At 39.6% G+C, this 16434-nt stretch overlaps 2 protein-coding genes across 3 annotated transcripts in view; one reads left to right on the forward strand and one right to left on the reverse strand.

The window, feature by feature from the left end:
* Positions 1-16434, forward strand: part of CMSS1 (cms1 ribosomal small subunit homolog) — a 223032-nt gene that overhangs the window by 137276 nt on the left and 69322 nt on the right. The window lies entirely within an intron of this gene.
* Positions 1-16434, reverse strand: part of FILIP1L (filamin A interacting protein 1 like) — a 190147-nt gene that overhangs the window by 133677 nt on the left and 40036 nt on the right. For both annotated transcript variants that reach the window (XM_065742025.1, XM_065742022.1), the window contains exon 2: positions 11860-12003. In XM_065742025.1, the coding sequence (XP_065598097.1) occupies positions 11860-11911 (52 nt within the window). In that variant the 5' untranslated portion in view covers positions 11912-12003. The remainder of the gene's footprint in view (positions 1-11859; positions 12004-16434) is intronic.

Here is a 16434-nt window from a genome sequence, read left to right on the forward strand (position 1 = left end):
TTGCAAGAGCCTGAATGCTGTGCTTGTCAAAGTCTGTACCAGTAGAGGTCACCTGATGTCACCACTGCTGAAACAATCCATCCCACTACTTCATTGTGTTCCCATTCACTGTTTGTTCTTCAGGAACATTCAGAAGCATCAGTGAATGTCAGTGGGTGCAATTTTTTCCTCATAGAGGAATTCGGTGTTTGCTTCATCTTTGCTTCATATGCACTTCTGTGTCATATACTGTTTTGTCAGACTGTGTCTCTGCTGCCATCTTTCACACAGCAACAACACGTAAGGGAATATTGGTGGAAAGGTTCAACCTTCTACCACTTACTTCTGCATCTGATGTGGTAGGCCAGCACTGTAAAGTAGGAGGCATTATTCTTGGAGCACCCCCCATATAGTAATATGCACATTGAATTTTGAAACTTTCAAGTTTGCTGAACAGTAGTAGAAAATAGAATAACATAAGGTTGGAAGCTGCCTTCCATGAGTGTTTCTTGTCTCTCCCTATCCAGTCCCTACACAATAAATGGGAAGGAAGAAAGAGAGCTCAATCTTTGGTGGATAGAGTTCCCAAAAGTTGAATTTAGAGGGATACATTGAGACAAAGAAATCAGCCATCCTATCTGTACCTTCTTCATTGCCATTAGTTCCTCCCCTTGCATTCCTCTAAAATATCTTTATGGTTTTAGATTGTTTCTTGTTTTTTTAATCTCTCTGACAGCCTTTTATATAATCCACAGAATCAAAACACTCTAGAATTGATGCTTCATCCACATGGTTTAGATTAAAACTTCTGTATCACTTAAATAGATTTTTACTATAATAACATTTGAGTGCATATAAAATATTTTTTTCCTTGGCTAATTGTTTAAATGTGCAATTAGACAGTTGTTAAAATGAATGCTATTTGCATGATGTAACAGCATAAAGCACAACTGTGCTACAGTATTTACTGTAATTAAGAAACAAATACAATTACATAAAGTCCATTGCTTAACAACAGATTTTTGAAAATGACTTTGTGCTTTTTGTTGGATGTTTGACATGCTTTGTAGCAGCTCAGGACCAAGCTACAAAGACACTTTTACCCCTTTTAAAACTCCTACAAATGTCTGGGTAGGAGTTAAAAACATATATCCTATAATCTAACTCATTGTATGGGTAAACTTCAAGGACTGGTCCTAATTTTTATTGCTGCATTTCTAACATGACTGCAGCATGTTTCTGCCATAACAAATAAGTATAAAGCGTCTCTCATATGTAATTAAATAACTCTTTAAAATAGTTAGGATTGGAGTCTGAATTGCTATACAGACCGAGTTTTTACGTCGGAAAATAAGACTTGACAATATCTTCATATTTGACTGTGGACCACATCATCCTTAGTATAAAATAGCTGTTTTTTAATTTGCTTCACTTCAACATTTTAATTATATGCTAAAACAGAAATAGCTACAGGCCTAAATAACTCTCCTTGTGGACTGCTGTGTTTTTTCTTCCTTTTTAGTTGGTGGAAACTGCCTAGAGTGTTGGGACAATGGAAAGATGCAAGGCTTCATCTACTAAAGTCACTGACGAAATACTTGAGCTTGCCCTCCAGCTGATTTTGTTCCTTCCCTTTCTCTCTTGCAGAACACATGGTGCATCTGAGACCATGCTCTGACTGAACACAGAATCTGTTGAAGTTTTTCTTGTGTTCTGATACAGACTTTTTTGCTAAGATGCGTAGGTTGGAGAGAAGTTGAGTCCATTTCATTTAAAACTGAGGCCAGTATTCAACAGTTGTGTTGCATTGTTTGTTTGGGGGTCGTGATTAATTCTTCTCAATTTTGTCTTCCAATGGCTCTGAGGATGGCTATGTAATCGCTTAGGGCGTGGGCACAGTGTTCATTAAAATGTTTTTCATGCATAAAAGCGTTTCCAAAACCATAGAAAGCCTGACCGATTGATTCTTTCTGGACTTCCATGGCACTAATTATATCCATATCATGTGGTAGTCTTAGCTCTTTAGCTCTCCTGTCTATGTCTAATTATTTTGTCTTCAGAAGTCTTTGACACCATTTGATCTCTTCTTGTACTTAAGGTAGTTAAACAGAAACTGGATTAATGTGAACTACAGTATAGTATATCAAGACTGGGCTGAGTGCATTGTTTTAGTTTGTAACATAGATGGGATGCAAACTGAATTTTATATGCAAGCATCATTTGCCCAGATGCCAAATTCCATATACTCAGTTCTTATATTTATTACAGCAGTTAGCCATGGAAAGACATTAACCACAATCTTCATATAAAGACAGATATTTCCTGCCTTTGTTGGAGTTGAGATTCATCCTGAATTTGCTGAAGTAGTTATTGTTGTGTAAAGGCTGGCTCTTGTACCCGAGGTGAAGCTGTTTTTTTTTGAGACAAATTCCTGTTGTGTGGCTTTCCAAGCCACCAAACTCACTGTATTTAGCATTGTGTATTTGTTCGGAGAAATACTGAGTGACCTTGCCACTGAAGTGCACTGAATTTGTAGTGGTGCTAATCTGATGTTAAATTAGCATCCTGCTTCAATGCCTGGGTAATATAATTTTTACCTTAGGAAAAAATAGAGGTTGCAGGAATTGACAAAATGACAAGGTGCAGGCTTGAGGTCTAATTGGCTCCTGAGATGAGAAAAATCAGGGAGTGATTCTGCAGTTCAGGGTTGCTGCATTCCTTGTATTCAGCAACTCCAAAGTCCAATGCAGCCATTGTTTTTGGTTCATTTGTTTTTTATTCTTTGTGTATTTAGAGGTCACTTAATGCAAATCTCTGTTTAAAGCTGGTCCTTCCCAAAATATTGTATCTTTATAGACTGAATGGAAGAGATACAGTTTTTTTTATTCTTCCTGTCTTGGAGCAGTTTCTACTCAAAAACAACAAAACCACTTCACGGGGATGGGGGGTCTCAATGGTCCTTCAAAGCATTAGGTTCCTCATACTCTTACAGATGTTTTTTGTTGTAATGAGAGTTACTGTTGCTGAACTAAGATTACTAACAGAGTTCATAGGTTATGGGCCAGTAAACCTGGACTGTATTCCTGCAGTCCTAGCAGGGCCACTCCCATACTTGACCTTTACAGAGTTAATAATACTATTGCAGTGTCTAGTTTAAACAGGTTTGGACACCCATGTTAATTGTCTACAGGTGGTGAGAGCTCTGCATTCTCATTCCTTACGCTTGCAACATCTCTAGCTTTTTCCTCCTTTCAACTTCTCTGATTATCATGGATCGTGGAATTGTGGGGTTAATGGCAGTTCCATCATTGCACTAAGTCCTTCTTAGCTTGATGACTTTTCTGTTCCAGTTGAGAGCAATAGCAGGTTTTCCCATTTTGCTTTCACTGCTCAGCTTGATGCTGATCTGCTAGCTTTTCTTTTTCCAATCTATTATTGCCTGGCCAACCTCAGTCTTGCTTCCTTTGTTCTTATAGCTGTTCCATACTCTTTATGCTCTTCTCAAATTTGTTTGTGTCATCTTTGTTGTTGCCTTTAATGCTTGAAATGAACCTCACTGAGATCTCTGGTTGAAGGAACTTGCCTTTCTAGTGGTCCAGAAGGCAGTGAAAGATGCAAACCAAGGAGTGGAGTCACAGAATCACACACGGTCACAGGGGTTGGAAGGGACCGCTGGAGCATTGAGTCCAAAGCCCCTGCTAAAGCCGGTTCCATATAGTAAGTAGCACAGGAAAGTGTCCAGGCAGGTCTTTGAGTATCTCCAGAGAACACTTCACAACTTATCTGCACAGCCTGTTCCAGTGCTTTCACCCTCACAGTGAAGAGGATTTTCTCCTGTTTATGTGGAACTCTTGTGTCCCAGCTTGAGCTTGTTGCCCCATGTCCTGAAGCTGGGCACTGCCAAAAAGAACCTGGCTTCGTCCATTGTCACCACCTTTCAGTTACTTGTGTTGTTAAGGTCCTCTCTCAGCCTTCCCTATCCCAGGTCTCTCAGCCTTTCCTCATAAGGGAGGTACTCTGGGTCCCTGATAATCTTTGCAGCCCTCCACTCAGATCTCTCTAGAAGTTCCCTGCCATTTTTGAGCAAGGAGCCCAGAATTGGACAAAGTGTTTCCGATGTGGCCTTACCAGAGCAGAACAGAGGGGGGAAAATCACCTCCCTTGACCTGCTGGCCATACTCTTTCTAATGCACCCCAGGATATCATTGGCCTTCTTGGCCACAGGAGCCAGCAGTGTGCTCTTGTCCCACCTGTTGCCCACCAGTCATCTGGAACCATAGTATTGCTTCTAGTTTGTATAATTTTTCCTGTAGTATGGGACAGTGTACAACTTTCTGTTTCTTCAGTCTACATCTTTCATGCTTTTGTGTTGTCAGAAAGTGACCAGGTGCCAAAATGGACTGGGGGTCATAGTTTCTTTTGTTATATGCAGCTGGAGGAAATCTTTTTTTCTGTCATATAAGAAACTCGTTCAAACGTACTTGAACTGCCTTTCCCAAGCTTTGTGTGATGCAAATGTTTTATTCCCCAAAATAAGAAGTATTAAATTTTAAAACACAGTGTTTTTAGACCAACTGTGGTGATTTCATCTTGGAATTATAGAGGTTCCAAGACTGTGTTTTGCCCAGAGAGGTTAGAATAGCATTTCTTCATTGTGGTATTTCAAAGAAGTGATAGGCAGACTTCTACGTGCAATTCAGCAGTTCATGATGAATTTGAAGTATTTGGCCAGGAAATAGGTTTATGAACAAACTAGTAGAGTAAGCGTATAGTGAGCTGCTTTGAAGTAGTGCTCAGTTCTTTAATTTCACATTAATTTTTAATAATAAATCAAATCTGTTTAGTCTGTTAAAATTCCATTTGGTGTGGATTCTTAGACCTCTGTGGTCTCTCAGTGACACAAGGGATTTTGAGACATTAAACTGTTTACTTTCTGAACTTCAATTTGCATTGCACTCTATTTTTTTAAATAATTAAATGAGCATTTAATATAATTACAATATCTGAGGTTGAGATTGGAAGCAATTCTTTTTCATCTGTTTCTCATCGTTAGTGAAGTAATATAGCACTTACCATACACTGAAGTTTCTCAAAAGAAAAGAAATAAGATCTGAATAACCTAAACTATCCGAATTAGTGAACTTTCTCTTGGTGACAAATAGCCCCATGGAAGGTATCGGTTAATTCAGCTCAAATCTTTAAGAGGTAATTTTGACAGGATTCTGTAAATGCAGAAAGTTAAACAGAGTAACCAGAGAAAGGTTCCTAATGAAATCTTAGCTTTGGTGGTGAAAAAGTCTGTCTAGTTTTAATAAAAGCTTGATTACACTGTGTTCATGAGGGTTTTTGCAAGTCTGCCCTGATGTCATATGAACTTCAAATTTGGCATAATCAATAAAAGGCCCCTTAATGTGGTTTCATATTTTGAGAGGTTTCCCAGTGATTACTCTAGCTAGTTAGTCTGTTTTCTAACCAACCTGGAATCTGCATGTGCTGAAAGAAATCATCCTGTGGAAGGCGGTACTTGTGCAGTGCATGATGATGGTTAGTGAACTGGTTGAGACCTGCCCCCTCTCCTTCACCTCCTTATTTTGTGACCTTTCACAGGTGAGGAGGCTGCAGCTTGTCTCCCAGCAGCTGGTTTCTAAATTGGGTCTGAAAAATGTAAGTATGGTAGGTGAGCCTAGGAGATCTGATGAGAACATACTGATTTAACAGCCACCGAAAGGTACAGAAGAATGTAAGGAAAAACAATCAAGTATTGTCTCTTTATCATTGTATCAAATTTCTTTGCACGATCCCTAGTGAAAGCCTTTACTGATGGCTTTCAGCTATGTATCATTATAATACATACAATAAGCATTACATAATATGAAAAATATGCCACACTGAGCAATGAAACTAGTCTTAGCCAATCCTGTGGCCCATATCAAAATGCTCTCACCAACATTCACTGTAACAACACTTCCTCAGATGCAGTAGGTTACGGCATATTGTCAACTTAAAGTTCATACATCTGCCTTAATGCTTTTTGCATATCACTGTTACATGTAATGGCTGCAATTTCTTGTGAAAACAATCCTTTTTCTTTTTTTTTTTCTCTTTAGATTATGGTGTAAGCATTCTTCAGGCATATCATCTTCCGCTGCTGTATTTGTTTGGCTAGGTGGGCAAATCCAGATTGTGTGTCTGTCAGGCAGCAAGGAAAGGAGAGAATACAAATTAAAAGAAAAAGAGAAATACGGTAATGATAAAACCGTCAAGAAGTCATTTAGTAGTGCTTAACTGATTTTCATTGTTTGGTCTTAATATAAATAGTTGAGTAGATTGCAGGTTGTCTCCATTTAATGAGGCATTTTTATAGTAAGGAATTCGCAGCATAAATATATCTGAGGTGTGTTTACCAGGATGGCAGATGCATATTTCAGGAGTTCATATGCAAGGAGCTTTGAAACAGGTCTTCTCCCTTAATATGTATTGATACATCTCTAAATAGTTGTGCTGGGAATACAGAGGCAGCACTGGAAATCAGACCTGCTTTCTTGAAGTGTCAGCTTCAGACAGACAAGTAATGAGCTCATGTACTTGAGGTGGGGTTCTTGTGCTTACCTCCTGCTAGAAAACTATTCTTAAATGTGTGTGTTCTCCTAGAGCTGTATTCACTAAGGTACCAGCTGCAGAAAATGTCCCTTAGCAGTTACCTGGCATCTTTATGAGAGTTATTCTTCTCTGACACTACTTTCTCTGTGGGATTGAAATTTTGTAAGCTTTCTGCAGTTTACAGATTCTCACTTGTCATTTTGGACAGTTTTGAAGAATGACATTCCAAATATAGGTAGGTGTGATATACATAGGCTTAGAGACCTTCAGTCTTTTCAGTTAAATATTAAATAAAAAATCTTAATATGTTCCTAAAATGTTGAGTTATTAAAGGCACATGCCTTAAGATTTGAGTGACCAAATACGGCACAGAGTACTTAGGTAACAGATTATTAGTTGTTCATGTTGACAGCTCTGTGAATTCTAGGCATGGTAAAAAGGAAAATGACTGGTGGCTGTGAAATAAAAAGATGTGGACTGTGAAGGGCTGGCAGACAATGAGGAAGGAGGAGAATTGAGCTTGTTTACTTATTAGCAACAAACCTGACCATGTTTAGCAGTGATTGTTTTGCTGAAGTATTAGATAATTATCTTGTGAAAGTAAATTGGTTCACTGAAGTCACTTATTAAAGGTGGTCAAAGATGATCATGTAGTGACAGTTAGCATCCGTCTAGCATTTAGACACTGAAGAAAAATACAAAGTTGTTTGTGAAGCTTGGTGATTTGCTTCCAGTGTGGAAATGATTCACTTCAGCTCCTGGGAATCTCAGCCTCTGCTGAGAGAGCCCTTCGATGACTTTCTAAGCATAAATGGGCAGCCACCATCCTGCCTAGGATTTACTGTGCTCTTACTGGATAAGGCAGCAGGTAAAAGAGCCCACTGGGCATGTATGCGTGCAGAACACTGGCTACTATAAACATTTGTTTTCTTCAGCCTGCATATTTGTAGGCAGGACATAACAGAGACCTGGTTACAATCTTGTTTACCCATTCAACATGTTTAAGATAAATATTTTTATTCTATTTTTTGAATATTTGTTAACCACAACCTGGATTCATTGGGAAACCTATACTGTAATGCTTGGCAGTGGTTGCATATTACGAGGATGGTGCCGTGAGAAACAGGATGCCCTCATCATAGCCTGTTCAAACAATTTGTCAAAGTTTTACTGCCACGCTCAACACCATGGTATGCAATTGCTTACCAAGCCCTCAGAGCTGCAGTGGAAAGGGCTGGGAGGCACTCAGCATTATCTTTTAAAGGATCAACTTCAAATGCCTTTTGCTTTGTACCTTGGATGAATTTTCCCTGGTATCAGCAGCAGTTTTGCCTCTTGCCTGAGGTCTTAGGTGAAATTGCTCAACCGTCTTAAAAGTTGCTAGGAAAGTGGCCTTGATGAAAATTGCATCAGGTATTGCACTAGGGAAATATGTAGTATTAATATGTGAATCTGAAACTTGAAATCCTAAAGGGGAAATAAGGTGAGACCTATATAAGAAACAAGCTATCCATCTAGTGTTAGATGTATTTTTTGGGCACAGGCTCAAGGCCCAGACTTGTTCTGAGTACTCTTTGCTATGCACAGTCCAAATTTGAACAGGGCCTCTCCTAATGAGTTTGTGGACAATGTTAATGCCAGCAAATGAGTGGGAATGCAAATGTAAAATCAGCTGTGCTACACCCATGAAATTAGATTAGTGCTATTATTTTTTCTTGTGTTCACTGACAAATAAAATGCAAGAAGAAAGGGCTGCTTTAGTGAAGAGGAGAAAAAAACATAGTGAAGGCAAAGTAGGAAAGGGTAGATCATATGCTTAATGAAGCAAGAGACTGAAGCTTTAGGCCTGCATTAGTGCAGTTGCTTCTACACATCACTGATAGATGCAGCAGTGTACAGACTTGTGATTGTGGATAACTACTAAATCTTTGCTGAGAAGAGAAGAAAAGCATGAATATTTAAGATGTAGAAGTAGCCTTCCCAGTGAGTACCATAACAGCACATTTCTTCTTCTGCTTTTGTAACTCCCCTAGCAACAGATTTAGTAATGTTTCCTTTCTGGAGTTAGTTTGGTGTTTGTTTGTATATTCAGAACTTCTGTGTTATGTAAACGTTTCAGGTAGGAATATTCAGCCTGCAAAATTAAACACCTACAACAGATAGCAGTGGAGGTGTTGAGTCTTTTGAGTTGAGGTGTGGGGGTTTGGTTTTACAGGACCCATGCTTCTGGGCTTGTGTACAATGGAGACAGGATTCGTTCTTCACTCACACATGTTCTGTCCAGAAAGTTGATGATCTGATTTCAATTAGGGCTTTTAGATGCAACAAGAATAGAACTAATAAGGAAACGATGAATTGGTAAGCAGTTGTGTGCAGTGTTGTCCCCTAACGAGTTGTTAGAATGCCACAGTTGTCAGAGTTTAAGAGGTTAAGAGCTCAGGCATATTCTCCTTTAGAGGTAGTGTTGGAACCTGGTGCTTTTAGAAGTGAAGGAGGGTGTTAGAGCCAGCTGTGGCAGTTTATCTCCATTGTATCCAGAAGAAGAGCAAAGGTAATTTTCCACTTTGTGCTGCCTCTCCCACTTAACTGTTCTGTGCAGCAAATAGTCCTATTGCCACAATTAATAATCAGCCAGTTTACCATATTTGGATTCCAAAAACAAAATGCAATGTTTAGTTCAGCTTTGAATGGCAAGCAGTTCCTTATGGAGCTTAATTGTTTTGTTTACATGTTGTTAGTGACTTACCATGTGGTAAGAACAATGGTCTGACTGGATTGTTTTACTCATGATCAGAATGAGATAAAACACAGGAAACAGTGAGGCTGGATTTCTTAAATAGACTGCTCATCAAATCTAGACTCCACAGCTGGTTGCTGCATAGAAAAACTTGCTGCACGTTGTATTGTTTGTCACACTTGTGTGACTCTGTGGTATATCTCAATCTCTGATATTCAGCTGAAAGCAAGTATAACATTTCTGAGAGATCTCAAGCCTGAGTTTAGACCTGTCAGACAAGAGGCTTTGGCCTGGATTTCTGTCATTTTGCAGCAAAGGCAGCTGCTTTTCCTCTGTTCGTTTAGGATGCATGACAGGTACTTGAGGAAAAACTAGCTGTGATTTCTTGACTATCTGCAGCTCTTGTTGTGGGATCAGGGAGCAAAACAGAAGATGCTTCACTTGAGCCAGATCTCTGCCAGCCAGTCATTCTTGCTGCTGGAAGAAACCCCTTTAAAAAGGGTGCTCCAACACTGTGCTCATTGTCATCCGCTCTTCCAAACTCAGGTCTGTCTCATGATCCAGCATGACAGGAGTACATGACCCAACGTGTGTTTTCCTGCCTATAACTTGAGATGTCCATTGGCAGAACTGCCGGACTAGCAGAGATAAAGGGATTTTTTTTTTTTTGCTTTGAACTGGAGCTCATACTCTGATGGAGTCCCTGACATCTCAGGGGAGCAAAGGGCTGGCGTCAGGTTTCCCAGTGTAGCAGAGCACTGAGAGAACGTTCCAAAGATTTTTATCTGTTTGCTTCTTCATTTCACTAATGGCTTTTCCTCTCAAAGTATCTGAACTGGAAGTCCAAAAAATTTTTGCTGAGAAAGAATCAGCTTTTACTTCAGGTAGCTTCTGTAGGTGGAATGGGAACGCTCTGTTATACCTACTTAAACTTAGGGACTAGAGTGGGTGTTTTCTATTAATTTACCTGGAGTTGAGTGAGGTGCACCCTTGTTAGTAAGGCTTATAAGTGGAGCAAGCCTTCTTACCAATGCTACAAAACAGAAAGCAAGATTCTAAAGCCTTTCATTTTGTGAATCTGTATGCAACTGGGAATGAAAATTGAAGCATGGAGAAGTGCTTGTATTACTAACCAATGGTGCCTAATGTCACATTTAACCTACTCTTTTGTGCCTTGTCATCTGATGGGTGTAAAGTGTGCTTAAATCCTAGACAGAATTTACAATTGCCTCCTCAACTTGAAGAGAAGTGAAAAAATCTTGATATATTTTAGAGGTCTGTATCTCAACAGTTGTTGCTCTATCTCTAGGCTGCAGTACAGACATAATGTAGGGCAGAAATCTCTCCTCTGTCTATGTTTGTGGCACAGTGAAACCATGTAACCCAAGTATCTCAATGAGACCATAATGAGAGTGGTATTCTAGAGAGCACCAAAACTTATCATTACATCATTATTTCCTCAAATTGTCAGACTATGAAAGAAACCTTAGACTCTACTGAAGATTAAGTAGTAAGAGCCCCATTCCTTCCACCACTGCCTAAATATAATGTGAACTGCTTCTAGAGCTGGAGGCTTTTTCAGTAAGGACTGCTGCTTGCTTTGAACTTCCTAGAATTTACAAGCATGTTATATCTTGAAAGGCTAACATGTCTGCTCTTGCTTTGTCAGTCTTCTCTTTGTGTAACACAGATACCAGTAGTCATCAATACATCATAGTATCCAAACACTGAAAACAAATAAACAAACAAAAACCTTTAGAAGAAAACAAACAAGAACCTTTAGGAGGAAAAAAAACCTCACAAGGATCATTTATATTTCTCACAAGAATTCAGCATCTGAGTTAGAGCTTTCTGGGTGCTGACCTGGAAAATTTTCAAATATGACCCTCAATTTCAAATATGAACCTCATTGGTTTTTGTTATGCAGCCCCTAGCCTGGTGTCTCACCAATTAAGTTGCCCTCTGTGGACAAAACTCTGAGAACCCCTGTGTTAAATAATCATCCAAGAAAATCTTTATTTTGGAAGACAGTCTGAAAAAGATAATCTGTTTTGTCGAGTATTACCACACCTCTCCAAACATACAGTCTCCTCGTCTAGATGATCTCATGCATATATCTGTCAAAGTTTTTGCTTTGCTTTGAAACAGCAATTGCAGCAAAACAGTAATATATGTAATATATAAAAAGTTCTTGGGTGAGATCCAGTACAAACATCTCATGGTGAAATCATTCTTAATATTATTTAACAGGTACCCGGTGTTTGGTCCAGAGAAACCAGTCACAAGTATGTGTTCTTTAAATGAATGGAAGATATGAGCTTGGATGTTCTGTGAATGTAGGGCAAGGAGATATGGATCATAATCTGTCTCTCAGTTGTCAAGAACATTCCTCCTCGGTTGTTGGCAGTGGAGTTTTGGTACTGTCATAGCTGCTAAACAAGTAGGAACTCTTCAGTACTCCTTACCAAAGTAACCTCATTTAGAAACTCTATCTGTGTTCTCTGGGGAGAGGTATTATAGAAGTTAAGTGAAGTTCAACTAACCTGCTGGAGCGTCACAGGCTGCAAACCTGAATGTTCTGGCAGATGTCTTCATTTTGAGAACTGAGCAGGTAGCAGTCCTGCCAAGTTGCCATGATCTTTCTCACACTGTGGGAAGTAGCACTGCTGCCCGGAATTGCAAACATCCTAGATGAGAAAATGAACAAGGTAAGAAGTGATTCCATAAAAGTAAATACCTGGTTAAAAACAACAACAACAACAAACAAACAAAAAGAACAGTAGATATTGTTCTACCTTGGGGAAAAAGTGTGAATGTATCTAGTGAAAGCAGTAGTAATACCCAGCTATGATTAAATCTAAAAGAAAAGCAAACAAACAAATAAACCCAGCAGTCTTACCCAATAATTGTTTTTCAGTTTTCAGAACTCTTGTTCTGGAGAGATTTTGCAAATGGCTGATCCAAAACCCAGGCTGATCAAACACCCAATCTGCATCGGGTTGCTTGGAAACAGGGAATGCTTGCTGTTAAAACTGATCCTGGAGGATCTAGGAAGTTCACACAAAATAGTCATTTTTTTTCCCCCTTTTCCATCACTCAGAGCAGCAATATGGGAGTCCGCAGTAAGGTCCATACATCCAACCCTGTCGTTAATGTAACAAATACCCTAAGATATTTTATGACAAATGACAGGTTTTTTTTTGTAAATACTATATTGGAACTCAGGTTGCTGTGTCTGTACTGCTATAAGTAGGGAAAAAATATTAACTCTCTCTGCAAAGGATAGTTCCTTATATTCTCCAGTCAGTTTATTATAGGCTATAGTATGTCTGTTTTTGTTTGTGTCATGAGAGATAATGAGATTATACAGTAGATACTTTGACAGAACTTGGTGGGAGTTTTTTTCAGATTCTTTTGCCTTTGTTCTGTTCTCCATGCAGCCTACTTAAACGATCACTTTCTACACAGGTTAGTCTTACAATTCTCAAGAGGTATTTTTTGTTGTTGTTGTTTACTTGGCACATCCTTAAAGGATTCCTGAAAATAAGTTGTTCTACCTTGTATTCCCAGAGCACTTTTTTTTCCTTCAAAACATCTGTCTGCATCTGCTCATATATGTCATCTTTTTTCATAGTCTATAATCTGTCTTTGATATCTCCAGGCAACCAAGAGATTGTCCTTTAATCTATCTTGAGCTCTTCAGAATTACTCAACGGTTGTGTAAAACTTTTTTCTTTCTCCTTCAGTGAAGATAGCACAAAGTTAGGAGTGTGTAATGAGTTGGGCTTTTCACTTTTGCCGGGGGCTGTGATCTTACAGGTCTGAAGGTGGAGAGAAGTGTTTATCACTTCATTCAGCACAGGTGCCTGAGAGTCCTTTGCTCCTCCAGGCCTTTTAGGTTTCCCACTAGGGACTTTTCCCCAGCTCTACTCTCCCTCTGCTTTGTGACCTGGTAGGCATTGTAAGGTATACAAGGCCACTATAGACAGTAGCCCTTAAAGATAGTAGAAAGAAATAGAACAAACACGTTGTATGTCTTCTTGCTCCTTGGTCAGAGGATGTCACAGATTGAAATAAAAAGTTAGTCCTTCTATCCTGGTTATTCATGGAACATTTCCTATAGAGGTGCCAGGCTTGATGACTTGGTTTGAGTATCATAACCTCAGCATTTGTGATTGCGTTGAGGTTGGGTCCTCAACTTTGTTCCATAGTTTGATGTTCTATTCTCCTGAAAATTAAGCTGTGATGAATGAAATGTTTGCATCAGTGCTTTCTGTGCAAGATGAGCAGGTTGGTTCTGAAGATAAATGCTTGCCACTTGGGCAGACAGTGTTCTAGGCTTAAGTTCACTTAAGAACATTCTTTTTTCTTGGAATGGCTCATGTAACTTGTTAGCTTACAAGAAATTATTAAGCTTTCACTTCCTCCACTCCCATTTCCTGTTTGGATGTTGAAAGGAAGCCCTAATTGCTAATTTATGATTAGGCAGCAACCCAGAGCAAACTTAATCCTGTGGGTTCGCACGGTGCTTGCCTGTGCACATACTGCCTCTCTCTAGAGCAGGCAGCTGAGTCTCACTTTTGACGGTGAGAGCTGTAAACAACCTGCTTTTCTTCTCGGGAATTCATTGCTTGTATTCTGCGAGCAGAGGTGAAGGAGACATGAAAACATGGGATGCTGTGAGATGAAAGAGAGGCGGGAGTTTCTTCAGTCCTGCTTGCCCAGGAGATGGCGCTGTGCAATAGTGGGACTTTTACCTGTGGTATGGTTCTTGATAGGGTGGCAGTGCTTTGAGATGTGACAAATAAGCTAGATTCTTGACTCGATGACAGCATGATGACTTGTACTTCTCTCAGGAGGCCAGAGCACACTTTCCTGTGTGAAACATGTGCTGTAGGCAGATTGGGTTGAAATTTGCTTTGCACCCCCATTTTAGGGAAAGAAGTATGTATGTATACTACATGCCTGAAGAGCAAGGCTCTTTAGAGCCACTCTAGGATTCTTCTTTCTATCCCGTATGTAGTGTGTTATGCTCCTGTTCACATACCATGTGCTTTGGTTTAGTGCTTGTAAACGAACCCACACAGCTTTCTTAAGGCATCTATGACCACACCTGCAAATGCCTGAGCTGCCTTGTGCTGCCAAATGCAGGTCAGCACAGCTGAGCTGAACCAAGAAAATCCAACTCCTCTTCCTTTTAGTAATGCTGATAAGCTTGAGCCCATTTCCTTTTTTTCCTCCAGCAAGAATCTGAGAGCATACAATTCTGAGGGGGCTTCTGATCTTGGAGAGGTACTGCTTTATAAAATCTGAGGTCTGAGACTTCCAGTTTTAATTCTGAAAAAGGTAAAAATGGGGTAATTCTTTCTTACCACGCAGAAGTGTTGTGTTACAAATGTGTTCCTAATGTTCTTAAAGCTAAAAATACAATGTGAATGTTAAATATTTTTATTGCTATTAATTGAATCTTAAGTGGCCTATACTCTATAACAAAGACTTCTTAGCAAACACATGCCCCTTGAAATAGCCTGACCCTTTCCACTTTTCAATCATTAATGGTTTCCTGGCTATGAATTTTAGGAAATGTTGTCATAGTCTGGAGGAACCAATAAAAACATAAGTCACCTATTTTGTCTGATCATTTGATGCCAGGATATTTGAGACTGGAAGCTGTGGAGGGGGTAGGAGGGGGCTAGCTTGTGTGGATGGAAGATGTAAAAGTTTTAATACCATTTTAATATAACTTTGTATATTAATCCTCTAGAGCCGTGTGAGCAATAGTATTTTTGGAGTTCACAGGTAGGGACTCAAGATAGTTTTAGCAAACAGTTAACTAGGTTCTCTCTTCTTAACTATGCATTGCATCAGTACCTGATGAAATGGATGTCGCAATAAGCACTTTGCTCATTTCGGGCTTACATTGTCTTTAGCTAGACAAAGAGAGCTCTTAAAAAAAATATACACACACACAAATATATATGTAAAATATATATGGCAGTGCCTGAAAACAAAAGATGTTGGTAAAAGATTATGGAAAAAATACTCAGACAATGTTGGGTGTGGTCAATGCAGATTGTTTCCCACTAGTAGGAAATGTGATTACTTGAATTAAGAACCTAATATATAAAAATATTATTACAAAATATTATAATGTGACATTATGGAAAGCATGCTGTATCTGTAGTGATGCTGTGCTCCGTTATAAATGCCAGCATTTGCAGTGAGCCAAATCCTATCATCCTTAGATGGTTTTAATTCTCTCCTTACCAAGTCGAAGCCTCCAGCAAGTGTGCAGGTGAGTCCTGACCATGATCTTTTGGGTCTGAAAAGGAGCTGTGCAGGGCAATTTTTCCCCTGCAGTACTCTCTTCCCTCATGAATTTGAAACCACCCCTCAGAGAATAGGTGAGCTATGTCATTCCTAATTTCTTATGCAAGGTTGCAGAGAACTGGAAAAAGCTGCTAGTCTACATTCGTTCTCCACCACTTTCCAGAGTTCCTTCAGAGAGAAACAGTTTATGCCTGCTTTTGGGAGGCAGTGCACTGTATTTTCTCTTCTTTATTCCATCAGTGTTGGAGACCAGTCTGTTTGCCAGCAATCTAGAGAAACGGGAGAATAATGCTTACTTCATCCTCTACAGCTTTGTTTTTTCAGGTGAACTGCAACACTGAGAGAAACAGCCACCACCAGTGCACACTGTACTGTAATGTCTTACACAGCCTTTCCCTCATTCAACCTTCTGACTAGAAAATGTAAATACAGTCTCTTCACCTTTTTGCTGGAGCCTCAAATGGAGCTGATGTGCAGTTGTCATTCACTAGGAATTCCAGCTGTGTGTAGGCTGCAGTTCAGGCGCTGCAGGCCCATGTTCAAAATTCCTTGAGGATTTCTGAAAGGTGCAGAAAGAGGTCATGGTTCCTGAGTTACCGTGAGATCAGAGTTCAGTCCAAAGGGGAATTATGACTGAACTACTACTTTTATATGTAGTGAATCAAACAAGGTGTTACCACAAGAGCTACTAGTAGGCTAATGCCCCTCAGTGAGATCTGGTGTTAATTCTTGCTAGACATCTGTCCCATGTATTTTTGGGAGGCTCCTCTCCTCCTCTGAACTTAATG

Source organism: Cyrtonyx montezumae, unplaced genomic scaffold, assembly GCF_038088225.1.
Source record: "Cyrtonyx montezumae isolate F1298 unplaced genomic scaffold, pur_monq_1.0 scaffold_3, whole genome shotgun sequence".
Classification (NCBI taxonomy): domain Eukaryota; kingdom Metazoa; phylum Chordata; class Aves; order Galliformes; family Odontophoridae; genus Cyrtonyx; species Cyrtonyx montezumae.